Source organism: Convolutriloba macropyga, chromosome 7 (genome assembly GCF_964194025.1).
Source record: "Convolutriloba macropyga chromosome 7, txConMacr16.3, whole genome shotgun sequence".
NCBI lineage: Eukaryota > Metazoa > Xenacoelomorpha > Acoela > Convolutidae > Convolutriloba > Convolutriloba macropyga.
The window spans coordinates 47,233,590-47,251,469 of record NC_134474.1 but is presented as its reverse complement, the minus strand read 5'-3'; the positions used below and the strand labels follow the sequence as shown (position 1 = coordinate 47,251,469).

General features: G+C 34.6%; 1 protein-coding gene across 2 annotated transcripts in view; it reads right to left on the bottom strand.

The window, feature by feature from the left end:
- Window positions 1-17,880, bottom strand: part of LOC142342923 (triple functional domain protein-like) — a 286,672-nt gene that overhangs the window by 115,528 nt on the left and 153,264 nt on the right. For both annotated transcript variants that reach the window (XM_075394600.1, XM_075394601.1), the window contains exon 19: window positions 8,699-8,896. In XM_075394600.1, coding sequence (XP_075250715.1) covers window positions 8,699-8,896 — 198 coding nt within the window. The remainder of the gene's footprint in view (window positions 1-8,698; window positions 8,897-17,880) is intronic.

Sequence of the window (17,880 nt, the reverse complement as noted above, 5' to 3'; positions counted from 1 at the left end):
CGAGACTAAAAAACACTTCTATTTAATGAAAAGGAAGTGTCCAAATCATAATAACGACTGCCAAGAACTCAAGCCGCTATTTATATTTGTTCTTACAAACCGAAGAAACCTGCCATAAATGAGACTAAATGATAAGACAAGAATACAACGAAATTTCGCAAAAATTCGCTAATACGTTTTAAACCTAAACCAGAACTAAAAAAGTAACGGGAAGCAACAACTATGGAAAAAATTACCTCTTTTAACTAAATACTCATAAGCAACTGATGAGACCTGTCACTAAGAGACTAGGAGATAAGACAAAATGGAGAACAAAATCTCCAAAAGCTCAAAAATCCAACTCTATATTTACAACACATCAGTGTGAAAGTCATAGAAAGCATTAGCTTTTGAACAAAAAAATTAACTCGAACAATTTAACATCCATAAAAACCTATAAGAACTGACCTTTGAAACTGACCTTTGACAAAAATACACCAAACAGTGATCAACTCAAAAAGACAAAAATAATTCTTAAGGTGTCAAAATCATAAAAACATGACGTATAACTGAAAGAGTTTTCATTGACTAAATAAAAAATTGCCCCAGAACGGACTATGAGTGAATTGGGAAAACCATCTCCAAAAAATCATATCAACAAAAGTTAAAAAACAAAATTAATGTCAAAATGCCGCATGTGAACAAAAAAACATTAGCGAGAAACAGAAATTTGGTTCAAACAAATATCTCGGCCTGGATTGAACTATGAACGGATTGGGAAAACCATTTAATAAAAATTACGATCCAAAAAAAATAAAAAAGTAAAAATCAAAGTGAAACTGCCGCATGTGAACAAAAAACGAGAAGGCGAATTTCTGTCCATACACCGTTTTCTCGCCCAACTTTAAAATTAGAGCGAAAAAATTCATGTCACAAAACCAATCGCATTTTCGCTCAGCTTCCTGTTTCGGTGTGTCCAAAATCACTACGCCAATTTGACTTCAAAAATCATGAAAATGTGTGAAGAGATCTTTAAAAACGACAGCGCACCAATACAATTCAAATTCTATGAATTGTAAAAAACCAAGAGAAGGCCAATAATAGCCCCAGCTATCGCTGTGCGGCTATTGAAAACCAATACACCTTCGAGTCGTAAAAAACCAAGAGCACCGCAATATAGCTCCGTTCAGCTCACAACTTCGCAGCTATAAAACACCCTACTACTCACGTATTGTTACATTTCTAGGGAGCACATAAACAAGAGCTGTTGAGAGGCTGAGGGCGGCTATTAAAAATATTGCAACAATATTTTAAGCTCTGAATTTTGATTTATTTAGCGGAGAAAACCTTAAATTTAAGGAACAGAAATTTTTATGCAAGCTGGTACTGCCATTTTGGAATTTCTACACAAATTGTAAAGATTCATGGTTTGATTGAATGAGAGTGATGCAAAATAGCTTCTACTATCTTTCGGATTCACTAAACTGTATTTTGGATAGAGTAAAAAGTGTTGTGAATAATCAACACCAAGTCACACCCAATTCTTTGTAAAAATGCAAATTTAACCATATTATCGGCTTTTTGCTCTTTTCGAGGTCGAGTGCGTTGGGACACGGGTGAAAAGTGTATATTGTGATGGGCTGTTGGTGAAGGGATGGAGTGGGGAGAGGTGAGGCAAACAGGCTAAACATCCGAAAATTAGTATAAAAAGGATTAGCAAAAAAACAGCAGCAAAAAGCCGCATTAGCTTTGTAGATTTCAAGTATCAAAAAGATAGTAAGAAAAACAAACAACAAATTTGTTCGCTTCATTGAATGCTGAGATGTTATATTTTGACTGGGAATTCGTATAACTTAATGCTGCTTCTATCAGCTGCTCTTAAACAATCTTCACACACTTACTTGAATTTCCTGACCTTCTTTTCTTGAATTAAAGTAAAGAGAAGTCTATTTGAAGGAAAAGTCGTTTTTGAGAGCGAGATTTGACTAAAAAGATTTGACTAAAAATTGGAAAATAATAGCTTTTCACGAGAAAGATCTGAGAATTGAAAACATTGAAACAAGCTAAGACAATTATGACATCATTTGGAGAGCATAAAGAGTAACTCAAAAATTTAAACATAAAGACAAGTTCGACAGAAGAAACTCATTGTGATATCTTGATACCGCAAACCTTCGTATTACTATAAAATGATCTGCTAAAGTTGCAAATCGGCCAATATTCTTGCGATGCAAAATAGATAGGCAAAAAAAACTAACGGGCTACAAACTGTCAAAAAATAACAAACGATAGTTTGTCAAAATATTTCGAGCTCAGCAATTAACTCTGCCCAAAGGACACAGTGGGAAGGCATTAGGCATCTATCATTCTTAGAAACCGAATTGAAATCCTCAAAAAGGAAACTGAACTGAAGAGTACTAAAGAAAACACTTAACATTTTGTTTTGGCGTCACAGTATATACGAATTACGACAAAAATAAGATATACTTCTCTCTTGTTGCAAATAGCAGACAAAATGAATTCAAACTCTTGCAATAAATAAATAATCTTGAAAACTCAAGGAACAGAACCAAGCTGGAGAGATAAAAACAACAAAATTCGCAAAAAAAACAAATATCAGTCAAAAGTTAAGCAAGTAATTCCAACAAAAGTGCTACATTATATATGAAATCAATTGCAAAGCAACTAAAAATAGTGCCAAACAAATAAATCTAAAAACAATTCGAAAATTTGTTTTTCCCATACTTTTTTGTTTTAAAATCAATAAAAATAACAATATTTTGTAAAAATAATGACTAGAATGAGAACACATAATCACTGGGGATGATAAGACAATGCAACAATCCTGTGAGAATCAATGACAAAAAAAGAAAAAGGCAAAAACTAGCGAATTCCGAATATATCTTTGAAAGTAATTGGCGTCAAAGTAGAGAACCACATAACTAGATACCAACAACCTTAACCACGGCACATCATAAAACTCTAAAAATCATGAAAACCATTTTAGCAGTTCTAATCGCGGAGGAAGTGACAATTTCGAAATCAATCGGTATCTCAATCAATTAAAACCGAATGTAAAGCTGAAAGTTGGAGCCAGAAAGTGATCAAAATTACGCCGCACTAGAAGGCCAATTGGAAATACTATTTTTTATATTAAGCGATAAACCCGCAAGAAATAGAAAACATGCGAGACTAAAAAACACTTCTATTTAATGAAAAGGAAGTGTCCAAATCATAATAACGACTGCCAAGAACTCAAGCCGCTATTTACATTTGTTCTTACAAACCGAAGAAACCTGCCATAAATGAGACTAAATGATAAGACAAGAATACAACGAAATTTCGCAAAAATTCGCTAATACGTTTTAAACATAAACCAGAACTAAAAAAGTAACGGGAAGCAACAACTATGGAAAAAATTACCTCTTTTAACTAAATACTCATAAGCAACTGATGAGACCTGTCACTAAGAGACTAGGAGATAAGACAAAATGGAGAACAAAATCTCCAAAAGCTCAAAAATCCAACTCTATATTTACAACACATCAGTATGAAAGTCATAGAAAGCATTAGCTTTTAAATAATTAAATCGAATAATTTAACATCCATAAAAACCTATAAGAACTGACCTTTGAAATTAAGCGAGAAGACAACAAAAATACACCAAACAGTGGTCAACTCAAAAAGACAAAAATAATTCTTAAGGTGTCAAAATCATGAAAACAACTAGCTAAAACTACGAGACAAGACAAAATGAAGAACAAAAGCTCCCAAAGCTCAAAACTCCAACAATATTTCTAGAACACATCAGTGTGAAAGTCATAGAAAGCATTAGCTTTGAAATAAAATAATTAGATTGAATAATTTAACATCCACGAATAACCTATAAAAACGGACCTTTGAAAATACACCTTTGAAGACAACAAAAATTACACCAAACACTGGTCAACTCAAAGAGACAAAACTAATTTTATAAGATGTCAAAATCATTAAAACCACTATCTATGAACTCAAATCTTTAATTAGATGCATCTCTGCCTTATGACTAACCAATAAGGAATGTCAAAAAGAATACTAATTGAAATTGATAGGACAACAGCAACAACAAAAAACGGGCAAACATGTGAAAAATAGTGTCATAGTTATAAAAACTTAGCGAACTCAAGCAAATGCAAATAGGCACAATTACAACACAAATTAATCATATTAATAGCATTAAAGAGAAGAAAAACTCAAAACGGACGCCAAAATTGATGCAAATGGAAAAACCCTCTCGAAAGCAGAAAAATTAATCAAACACCAATTTCTCACTCCACTTAACAGGTACCTTTAAAAAAAACACGCTTCAAAACTCGCGTAGAAGGAAGCGCCACAATTCAAATTCTTTGAATTGAACAAAAAGAGCCTAGATAAAAGCCGTTGAGAGGCTGACGGCCTCCATTAAAACCATCAAAGAAATGCAAAAAGCTGAACAAAAAACTCTTTATTTTACTTGTCAATTACGAAAAAAGAGTTCATCTTCTTCCCATAGTTACAGTACTCTTCGACCATCTTTAAACCATTACACATAAAATTCTCATGAAACGTGGACCAGACACTCAAACACACAAAATTTGACCTGATTGTGTCCTTTTTAAACTAATCATACAACATATTTAAGATAAATTTAAACAAACTTTGAGCTTAAGAACCGCACTTAAAATCATGAGATCGTTTTTAAAAAGTTGCCGTCAATCTCTTTCCTTGAGACTAGTAAGGCATAAGGCTGCTCAGCAAATTCATGCTTTACAAGCGCTACTTTTTCATCCTTTTTTTGAGGTAGAAAACTCACAAGGGTCAGACAAGAAATCGGTCGAGCGAAAAATTGCATATGAAAAGACTACAGGACTAAAATATTTGCTAAAAACTTTGTTTGAGAGTAAATAAAAACCTGCTCTGAAAAGCCGCACATGCGCAAAAAAATTCGGTGGCTCAATTTATCCCTCTCTCGAAAGCAACGATATGAACAGAAAACCACTCATTTTGCTCCAATATCTTAATTTCGTTCGGCACACAAACAACTTCGTTCGGCACACAAATTTTTTCGCTGGTTTCATTTCCCGCAACTTCACTCCAATAAAAGACTTCTTCAATACTGCTCATCGAATCGTAAAAAGATCGCACCCATACAATCAAAATACTTTGGATTGTAAAAAGGATTGTAAAAATACTTTGGATTTACGGTTTCATTTCCCGCAACTTCAATCCAATAAAAGACTTCTTCAATCCTGCTCATCGAATCGTAAAAAGATCGCACCCATACAATCAAAATACTTTGGATTGTAAAAAGGATTGTAAAAATATTTTGGAATTACGGTTTCATTTCCCGCAACTTCACTCCAATAGAAGACTTCTTCAATCCTGCTCATCGAATCGTGAAAAGATTGCACCCATGCAATCAAAATACTTTGGATTGTAAAAAGGATTGTAAAAATATTTTGGAATTACGGTTTCATTTCCCGCAACTTCACTCCAATAGAAGACTTCTTCAATCCTGCTCATCGAATCGTGAAAAGATTGCACCCATGCAATCAAAATACTTTGGATTGTAAAAAGGAGAGCGCCTAAATAAAAGCCCTTGAGGCAGACAGCGGCTTTTAAACAGATAAAAATGAAATTCTACGCACCGAAAAAAAAGAAGGAGACTGGTAAACTAAACAACGGAAGAGTAACTTACGGCCCTCATGCTCATAAAACTACTATATATAGTGCAACGCTAAAAATCCAATTGTTCACACCAAACCACTGTCAGACAAAATATGGCACGAAGACATACACAATTAAACAAAATAGCTGAATTTTTTTCGAGAGCAAAATTGAAGTAAAAAAATTAAACAACTTCTACTCAAAACTGCGAAAAAGTATGCGATAATGCTTATATAAAAACATAGCAGGCAAATTGCCGGAAAGTAGCTGGCGTTGACACGCTTGACGAACATTGGGATTGAACAGAAAAAGAAAAAATTAAGAGAAATTGAGAGAATTTTTCTAAGTGATAGATCTTATTTGCTGTGTCAATTCAAATAGATCTTATTTGCTGTGTCAATTCTGCATATTCGGTTAAATTCTAAAATTACACTTAAATCAGCGTCTACACTGTACGCTAATAAGCTTAATACTAAAGTCAGCTAGCAAACTCTCTGATGAACTTTGATAACCTATTCTCAAGGACTTAATGACCGGGCTTTATCGGGTAATCCCGTTTTTTTATTTTTATTGACTTTGACAGCATTCACAACGTTGTGTAAATCAATACGCGAAAGAATTCTAAATCCATTCAATTGAAACAGTGAGTGAGGCAAGACAGAAGTCAAGCGTGAAAATCGTTACTTATGATAAACGAAAAACGTGATCAAAAGTTGAAGCGAATTTTAAAAACATAGCAGGACAAGTCCTGACGTACAACTCAAAGAATTTGGCTACGCAAAAAACAGGACCTAGAGCGGACTATCAGTGAATTGGGAAATCCATTTCCAAAAAATCAGATAAAAAACTTAACATCAATGTTAAAATGCCGCATGTGAACAAAAAAACCACAAGCGAGAAAGAGAAATTTGGTTCAAACAAAAAACTAGGCCTAGAATGAACTATGAATGCATTAGAAAAACCATTTAGAAAAAAAATCCGATCCTAAACATCGAAAAGGCTGTAAAAATCAAATCAAAGTGAAATTACCGCATGTGAAAAAAAAAACCACTAGCGAGGCGAATTTTTGACAAAACACTGTTTTCTCACTCTACTGTAAAAATCAAAATTAGAGCAAAATTATTTCACGCCGCAAAACCACTCGCTTTTTCGCTCCATTTCCTGTTTCGGCGTGACTAAACTCACTATTCCAATTTGACTTCAAAAATCAGGAAAATGTCTGCACAGACCTTAAAAACATAGCCGGAAGAATTCCGGAAACGACTCGAAGTGAAAATCCATTTAAACGCCATCAAACTACTCATCAAACAAAACGTGCCTTCACTGATTTATGATTATCTTGAAACAAAGTCATGAAACAAAAAAAGTAAAAACAATAAAATCAAATCTGTTAAAATATGATAAAAAATCTTATAAAATTTTGTTATAAATTGAGATCCAGAAAAAACTATCTCTGCCAAAATAACTTCATCAAAACAACTAGTACTTAAAAAAACCACTAATGTGAATTTTGAAAAAAAATATTTTAGGCTAAAATTATGAAATAAAAGCTCTTAAAAACAACTTTCACTGAAAAACCGGAAAAAGTTACTAAATTTTTCAATATTTCAAAAACATAAAAATCCAAAGAAAAATTCTCTTCAGCCAATCGGGTATCCAGATGCTCGCAAAACAATAGGCAAGTCTTAATAGGCAAAGAAACTTAGCTAAAAACAGACAAAAAACGAAAAACTGCAAAAAAAATTAAGAAAAATAGTTCCAAATTTTGCCATTTTTTTGTCATATTTCTCAACAAAAAAATGATTTTTAACCACAAAACTGTAACCAATTGTTATCATGAAAATGCTCAAGTAGAAGGGGTTTCTTCAATACCCATTTGAGCCAGTAAAAGAAAATAATCGTCAAAAAAAAGCAAAAATTATCCCAAAAATCAGCAAAATACATTAAAAACCTCCGACTTATCATAAAATTCATATTAGTTTCAGCAGAAACCATCAAACCACTACCGAAACCAGCCTAAAATTAAAACAAAATCATAAACCAACCTCTTAGCCAACATAAATGAAAAAAAAACTGCTTTAAAATGCCGCACGTGAACGAAAAAATTTCGCTCGCTTAGACAAAATTTTTTCACACATCAATTTCTCGCTCTCTCAAAAACAGCGGTATGAACAAAAACAACTCTCTTTTCGCTCCGCTCTTCACTTTTGTTCAGCGCCAAAATCACTCCAAATTTTTTCACGCGTTTCATTTCCCGCTTCAAAAATCACTCCAATAAAATTGATTAAAAAAAAGGACTTCTCCAATACTCCTCTTCGAGTCGTAAAAAAAGACAGCGCCCCAATATAATTCAAATTCTTTGAATTGTAAAAAGAGAGCGCCCCAATACAATTCAAATTCTTTGTATTCTAAAAAGGAGAGCGCCTAAATAATAGCCGTTGAGAGGCTGAGGGCGGCTATTAAAAATAGCAACAATATTTTCAGTTCTGCATTTTGATTTATTTACCGGCTACTAAACCTGCTTAATTATTCGCTGCCAAAAAGCAGTACGGTACTAACTTTCGTTTCGACACTCTGAAAGAATTTTTTCATTAATTCGTGCCTAAGAGGATTTGAAGTCGTAGGAAAGCTTTAAAATTGCACTTTCGAAAAATTCGCGAGAACAAATATCGAGAATAATCGATTCAAATTATCAAGAGCGCTCTTTTGATATTAACTTTGCGTCTTTCTGCAGAAATATCGAACGGTCGGATTCGTGTTAAAAACTGGGCAGGCGTATAGTTCGCAGCTCGATTTGATGAAAAGTAGGAACAACTAGAGCAATGGACTTTTATTCACAAGACAACTATTCCCACGTTGTTCGTACGAGGCGACTGGCAGAAACTTTGCAGCTTCCCGACTAGATTTGTAAAAGACTAGTCGGGAAGCTGCAAAGAAGCGGGACTGGTTGCATATGGGTTGTCTCATTTTAAATTTATCTTGAATCATAAAAATCAAGAGTCATCGCAAAGTGATGAGTGAATGCATTCTCTACCTGATAATGTAGGAATTGCTGATGCAGAGTTCAAATTGTTTGCACTATTGGAGGTTGTGGAGCCACCACTGCTGCCAGAAGTGGCAGTGTTGTTGCTCAGCTTCCGCACTGGACTGGTGAGCCACTTCTTGATACTGTTGCTGCGTTTGGCCACATTGTTACTACCATTACCATCTGCACCGTTCACATTTAGTAGATCTAAACATCACACACATCACATAAAACTTTCAATGACCTATGACAGCTGACAACCCTTGCTCGTTGTCAAAAGGATCCCATTAGAGTACAAATCACGGTTCCCCTAAAGAAAATGCCAAGCTGTCTATATTTTGTGCATAGAGATATAGTTGAAACATTCCAAAAGAATATCTTGGAAATTAAAACCAAAAACTTCAAAATTAACAAACTCTATGTGGACGAGTTTTGGCGAATTCCAATCCCGACATTAAAGCATGAAGCTTGAAACAAAAAAAAAAACGGAATTTATGCCGTTTTTTGTTATTAATGAATTTTGAATTTTAACGCAAGTGTCAACCACGCTCTCTTCTGTTCTCATCCATGGTTTGATCAAGAATCTTTGTCTTGATTACCTATCATTAGAGTTTCAAATAATACCGACTATTGACACAACGAATCGAAGCAACAAATGGTGTTTAATTTTAACCCACGAAATTATTGCTTTGAATTCAACTTCATGAAAGTCAAAATTCAATAAATCCTCGATCATAGAAGTATAAGCGAAGCCAGGCCCCCTCCCCTGGTTAAGGCTGAATACAGCTCTTAAAAGTAGATAAGTTCCCGGTGAGGTCTGCAGAAAAAAATATCGATGCTTAGTCCATCGATGCGTAGTTCAATGAAACTTTCTTTCTCCATACTAAACCAAATTGGCTTTTAAAAACTGATCGTCACATGGTCATAAAGGAATCGCGTGAAACTTGCCCTGTTTGGGTGGAGCACTCTTGGTGCGCGCGACTTGTGACCGCCTGTTAAACACTGTCAAGTGATGCATCCTATATCCCTCACAGAACGTAATCGATATGTATTTCAACAATTGCAGAACTTCAACAATTACAGCAAATAAATTTACCAATTAACGATCAACTACAGTAAACAGTCTCATATAAGCTCAACAAATTTCACTTAGTAAATAAATTGGTGCCAAGTTAAACTGTTTTGAACAAGATAAGCGCAATTACAGAACATGTGTTACCAACAAGAATTTTGATCCAATAACACATGATTAATGGCCGCGGATGACTTTTATAATCAAGTTTCAAGTCAAACTGAAGGCGATCAAGGCTCAATTTGTAAACCAGTAGCCGTCGGTGTAATCTAATTTCCGCCTGCCTCCTTGTGTCAGTCCAGTAAGCAATATCCGCTGCACAAGTCAAGGTTCCGATCAATTAACGAATGTCGATAGGCGTTGCAAGTTGCAGCGGATTATATCAATACTCCTCGGGATATTAAACCATTCTTTTCTTCGATGTCAGAAAAGCTCAGTCATTCCCAAAGGCACAAAAAAATAACAACGCAACAAAAATAATACTCAATGATCTCAATTTGCAGTGGTGAACGCTATTCAGCAGATTATGTCCAACTCAAACCTTCACGAGCACCTCGTCTTGTTAGAGATTTCCTGATAAAGCAGTTTATTCAAAAGGAAAATGTGGTAACCCTTTTCTTAGATTGCATCATTGGACGAAGATGAAGAAATAGGGTATAGAAGTCATTAACATACTAAATGAGCACACCCTAAGCATGTGAGGCTAAATCCATAGTGGAAAGGAGAAACAGTTTGCAGGATTTAAAACATAAATGGGTGCTGCATTGCTTGAAGGGATTTGGTTGGTGTAAGGAGCCATACATACATAATAGCCCCGCTTTGGGTAGGAGGAGAGAGCCATTAAGATACAGAGGCAATAAAGTGGAACAAGAATAGAAATACAAGCGCAACTGTAAAGTGATGTGTGTGTGGCAAGGCAGCCATGGTATTAAAACGCCATGCGTCCCGTCCCGACCCTATGGGTAAGTTATGGCAGCAACCTTTTATAATAGCGAAGGCGTAAATGGACTTTAAAAGACTTCATATGCCTGAATAGACTCAAGTAACAGTTTTGAAGGTTAAGCGATTGATCGGCCCACAAAATGCTGCTCTCTCATACAACTACACTCCTCATGAATGTAAAATAAATAGTCAGAGGTAACGTAACGTGTAGCAATCTAAGTAAGTTAAAGCGCGAACTCTAACAATATACTGTTAAAATCTTTCCTTTTTTAAAGCCACTATTGACCTCTTTTTCAATATCAAGACAAAGCTGCGACCGAAATTGGCTTAAGAGGTTAATTTCAAGCATGAGCGAGCTACAAGAAAGATAAACTTTTTCACTTAGGAAAAACTTTCTTCCAAAATAAAAAGCTCCGCATCAAAGAAATCCTTTCAACTATAACACGAAAGCTAGAATATAGCTTGATCAAAAATATAGATTGAAATTATAAATATCGAGACACACACTCTTCCACTTCACTGCCTCAGGAAAAGTAATCCGAAACCGGAGACGGCTTGAGCAGAGAAGTTGCATATTTTCCGTAATTTACACCCCTCAATAAGACCAAATTTGGTGCTATTTTTTCAAGGCTCGTTGACTCCGATGCTAAGTCTCATTTCCAAGTTTGCAAAAATTAGCACTCAAAGTTGCAGACTGCATAACTAAGAAATGGAATTTGATCAAAATGTCCAGAAGCTCAAATCGAAAAAAATCCAGTGGACAGCTACTTCAGTCAGTGACCCATCATATTTTTCTTCAGATGCTACACTCTCAAAACTCTCAGATACATTCCATTACTGCCCTCTTCTTACTGCATGTGTTAAACAATCAAAAGACACATTGAAACGTCAGCAAACCTTTACTTGGCGAGACCTGTAGATGAGCCAATAAAGCGCTTGTCTTCTCTAACTATGAATCTACAACTATACGAGTTACGCTCAAAATAAATGAGTCTCTTTTTGAGTGCTGTAAAAAATGAAAGATCAAATGCTTGAACTGAACACTCATGCCCTGAGTATAACAAATGACATCATATACAACTTTAGTTACAGAGCTGTAGAAATGATTTGTTTGACTTACAGGCAATCGCAGAAATAATGCAGACACGGCCTTAATAGCTGAGCATTTTAACTTTGTCTCCATCAGAATATAGAGTATGTCACAATTACCGAAACTTAACTTATAAACATAGCCGGCAGATTGCCGGAAAATAGCCGCCGTTCATTAAATTACGTAATTAAATGCTTGAAAGAATTTAAAATCCATTCAGTTGAAACAGTGAGTGAAGTAAGTCAGAAGATAAACGTGAAAATCGTGACTTACGTAAAACGTTAAAAAATGATCAGAAGGTAAAGCGAATAAAAAAAACATAGCAGGACAAGTCCTGACGTACAATTCACAAACGGACTATGAGTGAACTGGGAAAACTGCCGCATGTAAACAAAAAACCACTAGCGAGAAATAGAAAGCTGATTCAACCAAAAAAAACTAGGCCTAGAATGTATGAATGAAAACCATTCGATCCAAAAATAGATCCGATCTAGAAACATCCGATCCAAAAATAGAAAAACAGTCAAAATCAAAGTGGAATTGCCTCATGTGAACAAAAACTTTGTTCACATGCGGCAATTTGATCACATGCGAATTTTTGTTCAAACACCGTTTTCTCACTCTACTTTACAGTTAGATCGAAAAAATTTCACGCCGCAAAACCACTCGCTTTTTCGCTGCACTTCCTGTTTTGGCGTGACCAAAATCAGTACTCCAATTTGACTTCAAAAATCGCAAAAATGTGTGAACATATCTTAAAAAAAGACAGCGCCCCAATACAATTCAAATTCTTTGAATTGTAAAAAAGAAGAGCGCCTAAATAATAGCCGTTTGAGGCTGACGGCGTCTATTAATCATAATCCGACACCGACTAGGGCTAAAGCTGAGTATTTTCTGTAACTTACACCCCGGCACAAAATCAAATTTGTCGGTATTTCGGCGCTCGTAGAATCATACCACGCTAATGTCTTAGTTCTGAAGTTCAAAAACAAATACAATTTGGAAACAAAATCGTTTTAAAAGTCCTGAATATAAAACATCTCAGCGTTTTGGTTTATCGCATAGTTAGAGACTAGCAAGGCTCTTAGACAACTGCTCAGCAACTTCAGGAACTTGGCCTTTACCAGTTTATCCGATTCTCAAGAGGCAAAGTTGCCAAAATTCGTCGGCCAGACGAAAACGAGCAGACATAAAATTAGCAGCTCAAATTTAAAAAAAGCACAGGAAGAATAATATAATTGCTAATTAATTACTAATCAGAAGAGAATTTTTTGCTTCTCAATGAAAAATCGCTTTACTTTTACATTAGAGCAAATAATCACTATAGAGATGGCCAGCATACAACATAAGGGTCACGTGTTAATTCTGCCAACCCCCCCCCCCCCCAGAAGACAAAAAGACAAAAATTGCTAAAACTAAAAAACCAAAAGACTAAAAAGACTAACATAATTGCCTACTTAAGCACTAATCAGAAGAGAAATTTCTCGTTTTTTGAAAATCAAATTTAATAATTGCTTTTGTCATACAGTAGAGCAAATAATCACTAATGAAAGGGCCTATATACAAAAAAACGCCATGTTCTCATTACACCCGGTCTTAAAAAAGCAGCGAAAATTCATTGACCGGACGAAAACGAGCCGGCAATAAATTGCAACATCAAATTTTGAGAAAAGACAAAGAACTATACCTGCTAAATGATGACTAATCGGACGTGAATTTTCTCAAGAGAAAAAGTATCAAAAATTCTTCGGCCAGACGAAAACGAGCATAGAAAAATTGATAGTTTAAATTGAAAACGACATAGCTGGCAGATTGCCAGAAACTAGCTGCAATAGCTTTGTAGATCTGCAGTCTTAAACAGATAGTAAAAGAAACAGACCAAAAAGAAACTTCTTTATATTAAATGCTGAGATGTTACATTTTGATAAGAATCTGTAGAATTTATTGCTGCTTCTATTAGCTTCTATTGCTGTCTAAATAACGTTCAATTAGAGCGACACACGTTCACTTGACCTTATCATTGAATTAAAGTGAAGAAAGTCATTCAGAGTGAGGAGTCATTTTTTAGGTTGCGGTAAGTCACGTGTGACCAAAAACTTAATTACGCGAATGCACAAAAAGAGTGAAAATGACGTCACATACATAATTAACTTGAAACTGCATGAACTAATAAACAAATAGCAGATTTGAAGTGATTGTGATGTCATATGGTCGTAACAGAAATCTTGACAAAACAAAAAACAAAAAGGACCAATAATAGCCTCAGCTATCGCTTTGCAGCTATTAAAAACAAAATGCGAATAAAAATAACTAGTCAGAAATCAGATGAGAAATTTCTGCTTGTTTTGTCCACGTTCTCATTTTTCAATGGCTCATTTTCATCAGATATATCATGGTTCCGGTTCTCAAAACGAAAATTAGCAAATATTCGTCGGTCTGACGAAAAAGAGTAGCCAAAAAGTTGGTTGTTAAAATTGATAAAAATGATTAATACAATTGCTAATTAACAACTAATCAGGTAGCCAAACTTTATTTATGCAAAACTTTATAAAAATTCACACTGTTCCAGTTAAATTTATGCCACGTCTCTGCAATCCTTTCAACCTCAATAATAACTCAAAAGGGCAAGCAGTTTTTTAGGCGAAAATCGATTGGGCAAAACGGAATTTTTGTAATCAGTGTAGGTATACTTTCAACTAAATGTTTGCCGAAATTAAGCGAATACCAATTAAAACGGCATTACACTATCCAGTACACGCTATAAAGCAAACCAAGAAGTTCTCTGTACAAGAAAATGAATTAGTAAAGTTAATGGTAACCACACTATTATTTCAAATAATTAAATCATGTCCACAGTGAACAGTGATCAAGTTTAACAAATTTTATCGTTGGACTAAAATTGCAGCTTCTCACGGAAGTGGCAAACTTAAATTTGATCTGGATTTTCTCCTAAGTACTTATTTCATGTTTCTACAATTTCTATGATTTAAAATCATATCAAATTACTCTCCAACCATAATATAGCCGGAAGATTGCGGAAAACAGCCACTGTTTACCCCACTAACCCATGTTTGGATTGAAATAAAAACAGAAAAAAACCGGAAAATTGACGACAGCTCAACTCCATTCATAAGTGTCAAAAAGTGTGCTAATTTGGAATGCGATTTCATTAGATTCGATAATGATAGTTAACGCATCCTCTTAAATGAATGACAATAAGCTTTATACTAATGCCAGTCAGCAGTATATTCTAGTGAACTTTGATAACCTTCTTGACCTTGAACTTATTCGCCCAATTTGCTGGATGAAATCAGTTGAAATTTTGAGAGACAAGTCACATATCAAACATGAAAATCATATTTCATTCGTCAAAATCCAAACGTCCAATTCCATTCAGTTGAAACAGTGAGTGAGGTAAGTCAGCCGTGAAACCTGAATGTCGTGACTTTTGTAAACGAAATACGTGTTCAAAAGGAAAAAGGAACTAATGTAACATAACAGGACAAGTCTTAAAATTACAATCCAAAAAATTGAATTAATCAATCACCTGATAATCAAAATATTTCCAGCATGATCGCACACGATCCTATGTGCGCTGAAATAAACTCAAATAAAGAAATACTAAAATCTAAAAAAAACTAAAAATCAAAAAAAAAATCTACCATCTATATAAAATTGACAGCAGTTTAAAATACATCAAATTTGTGGATAACTTGTAAATAACAGACAATGCCAAAAGGGTCGAAAACTGACAATTTTGACAAAGTAACTTTTAGAATGAGTCGTGTCAAAATAAAAATAAACACATTATTGCTAACTAAACTCTAATTATGGCAAAATGGAAGTCATATAAATACTATTAGCTGTTCCATTAGATGAAAAAATGACAAAAAGAACAACAAATAAAGGGAAGATTTAAAAATTCACCAAATTATTTGAGAAAGAAATGGCCCTCAAGTAAAAAAAAACCGATAGCCAACAATTTACCTGGGTAATATGACAATTACACAGCAATCGAAAAAGGTCAATGAGAACTGTTATTTTTGAGACTAAGTGAGAAGACCACAAGATCAAGAAAAATGGGCAACACTCAAAAATCCACTAAATTTTGAAATAAGTTTAAAAGTAAGAACAAAGCCAGCAGATTGCCGTAATAGCTGCGAAAGAGTATACTTGCGTATTGTATAATAGAGATAGAAACAGATACAGAAACAAGTTGAAAACGTTATCGACGAGGCTCAAAAACTATGTAAAAACATTCAGCGATAAGTTAATAAAGCTGGTTCAAAATCATTGCGCAGAAGCTTTTTCATTAGGGGCCTTTATAACACATGAGTTCTTTTGACCCTATACTAATTCAAATCAAACTTAAGTTTTAAAGCGCAGAAATCATTTTATTGAGTGAGTAAGTCACGTATGATCAAAATTTAATCACGCAAATGACTTAAAAACTTTTGCTCGAGCGAGTAAGAAATAACGCCACATGCGCAAATGCCGATAGTGAGAGAAAGAAGTCATTCAGAAAATTTTAATTTTTCAGCTTGGCTGTGTGAACAAATGTAAAACAAAAAAGAACGCCAGACGACGAAACAAAAAAAACAAGATCACCGCAATATAGCTTTGCAGCAATAAAAACACTGATATGAACAATATAAAAACACTAAAGACAAAAATTAGAATCAATAAGACATCAAAATGAACAAAAAAAAATTATGAAAACTCAAAAATTCGCTAAAAGTTTTTGAAAATAATTTGTGTCAAGTCAGAGATTAGCCAGGAACTGAAATAACTAAATCGATTGTCAAAGCCTCAATAGCAATCGATAATCTAGAGAGTAAGAACAGTAAGAAAATTGATGAGAGTAAGAACAGGACAAAATTAATGAGAGTAAGAAACAGGACAAAACCGCAAAATCACTGATAATTATTAAAAACATGAAAGTCATTTAAACAATTAACTGCCCTTTGATGAGCTCAAAATACAAATACTCTTTATGAAAATCCATGTACGGTCTATCGAAAACAGTAATTAAGGAAATCAGGGAAAGGAAACCATGCAAAAAAGATTTTGAAAAACCACGAAAATAAAATCAAATTACCGCTTGTCGAAAAAAATTGCTTTCAAAAGCCAAAAACTTGTTCAACCACCAATTTCACTCACCTTTGAAGGTAACTTGGAAAAAAAACAGCTTCACAGCTATTCGCTCCCTTTACAAATCTAGCCTGAATAAAATCACCACTCAAATTTGACCTGTGAAAAAAGAGTGAACGAAAAAAAGAAGATCTTAAAAGATTTGGGTTAAAACAGATGGAAATAGTGTTGCAAACGCCCGTGTTGGAAATTCCTGAAAACGCTCTTCAGCAGCAGGCAGTTTTCAATGAAAATTGCATTTTGTGCCTTTAATTTCGTAAATGAGTATATCCTGTTAGGACAATTGTTGGGGAAACTTAGATACGCAATTGTGTCAAATGGATTCTGAAGTACCTACCACCTTTAAGTTGTTTTAATTTTAAGCATAACGCTGAAAAATACTTTCGCCTAATCCAGTTTTCACCTAATATCCCATCCCGCCTCAAGAGCGTCTAAATTGTGAAAGTTCTGCGATTATATTATTTTCTAAGTTCTTTGTAATGATACAACAAACATTTCACGTAGAACACTTAGAGGCCAATAAGAAATGAATACTGCAAAAATAGCCAAACATACCCGGCAGATTGCCGGAAAATAGCCGCCGTTGATACCAATAAGCATGATTGGGATTGAACGAATAGAAGATAATGAAAAAAAAGGTTTTTGTACAAAAACATTTTTTAAGTCCAATTTATTTTGATGGCATTTCGCAGTTGAACATACTTCTGGTTCTTAGAGAGAGGCTACAGGGGCTACTATCAATACCAATAAGCATAAGAGATGGTAACTAAGACTTATAGGAACGACGTTCAAATAGTGGGCATCTAAAATTGGGCTTTATGGGTTTATCCCGTTTCTATTTCTGACTTCAATTTTTTATACTGACTCTGTTCATTTTGAATTGCTTTGCTGAGCAACTGATATTCAAATTCACTTTTAGCAGAATGAGAGAAGAGA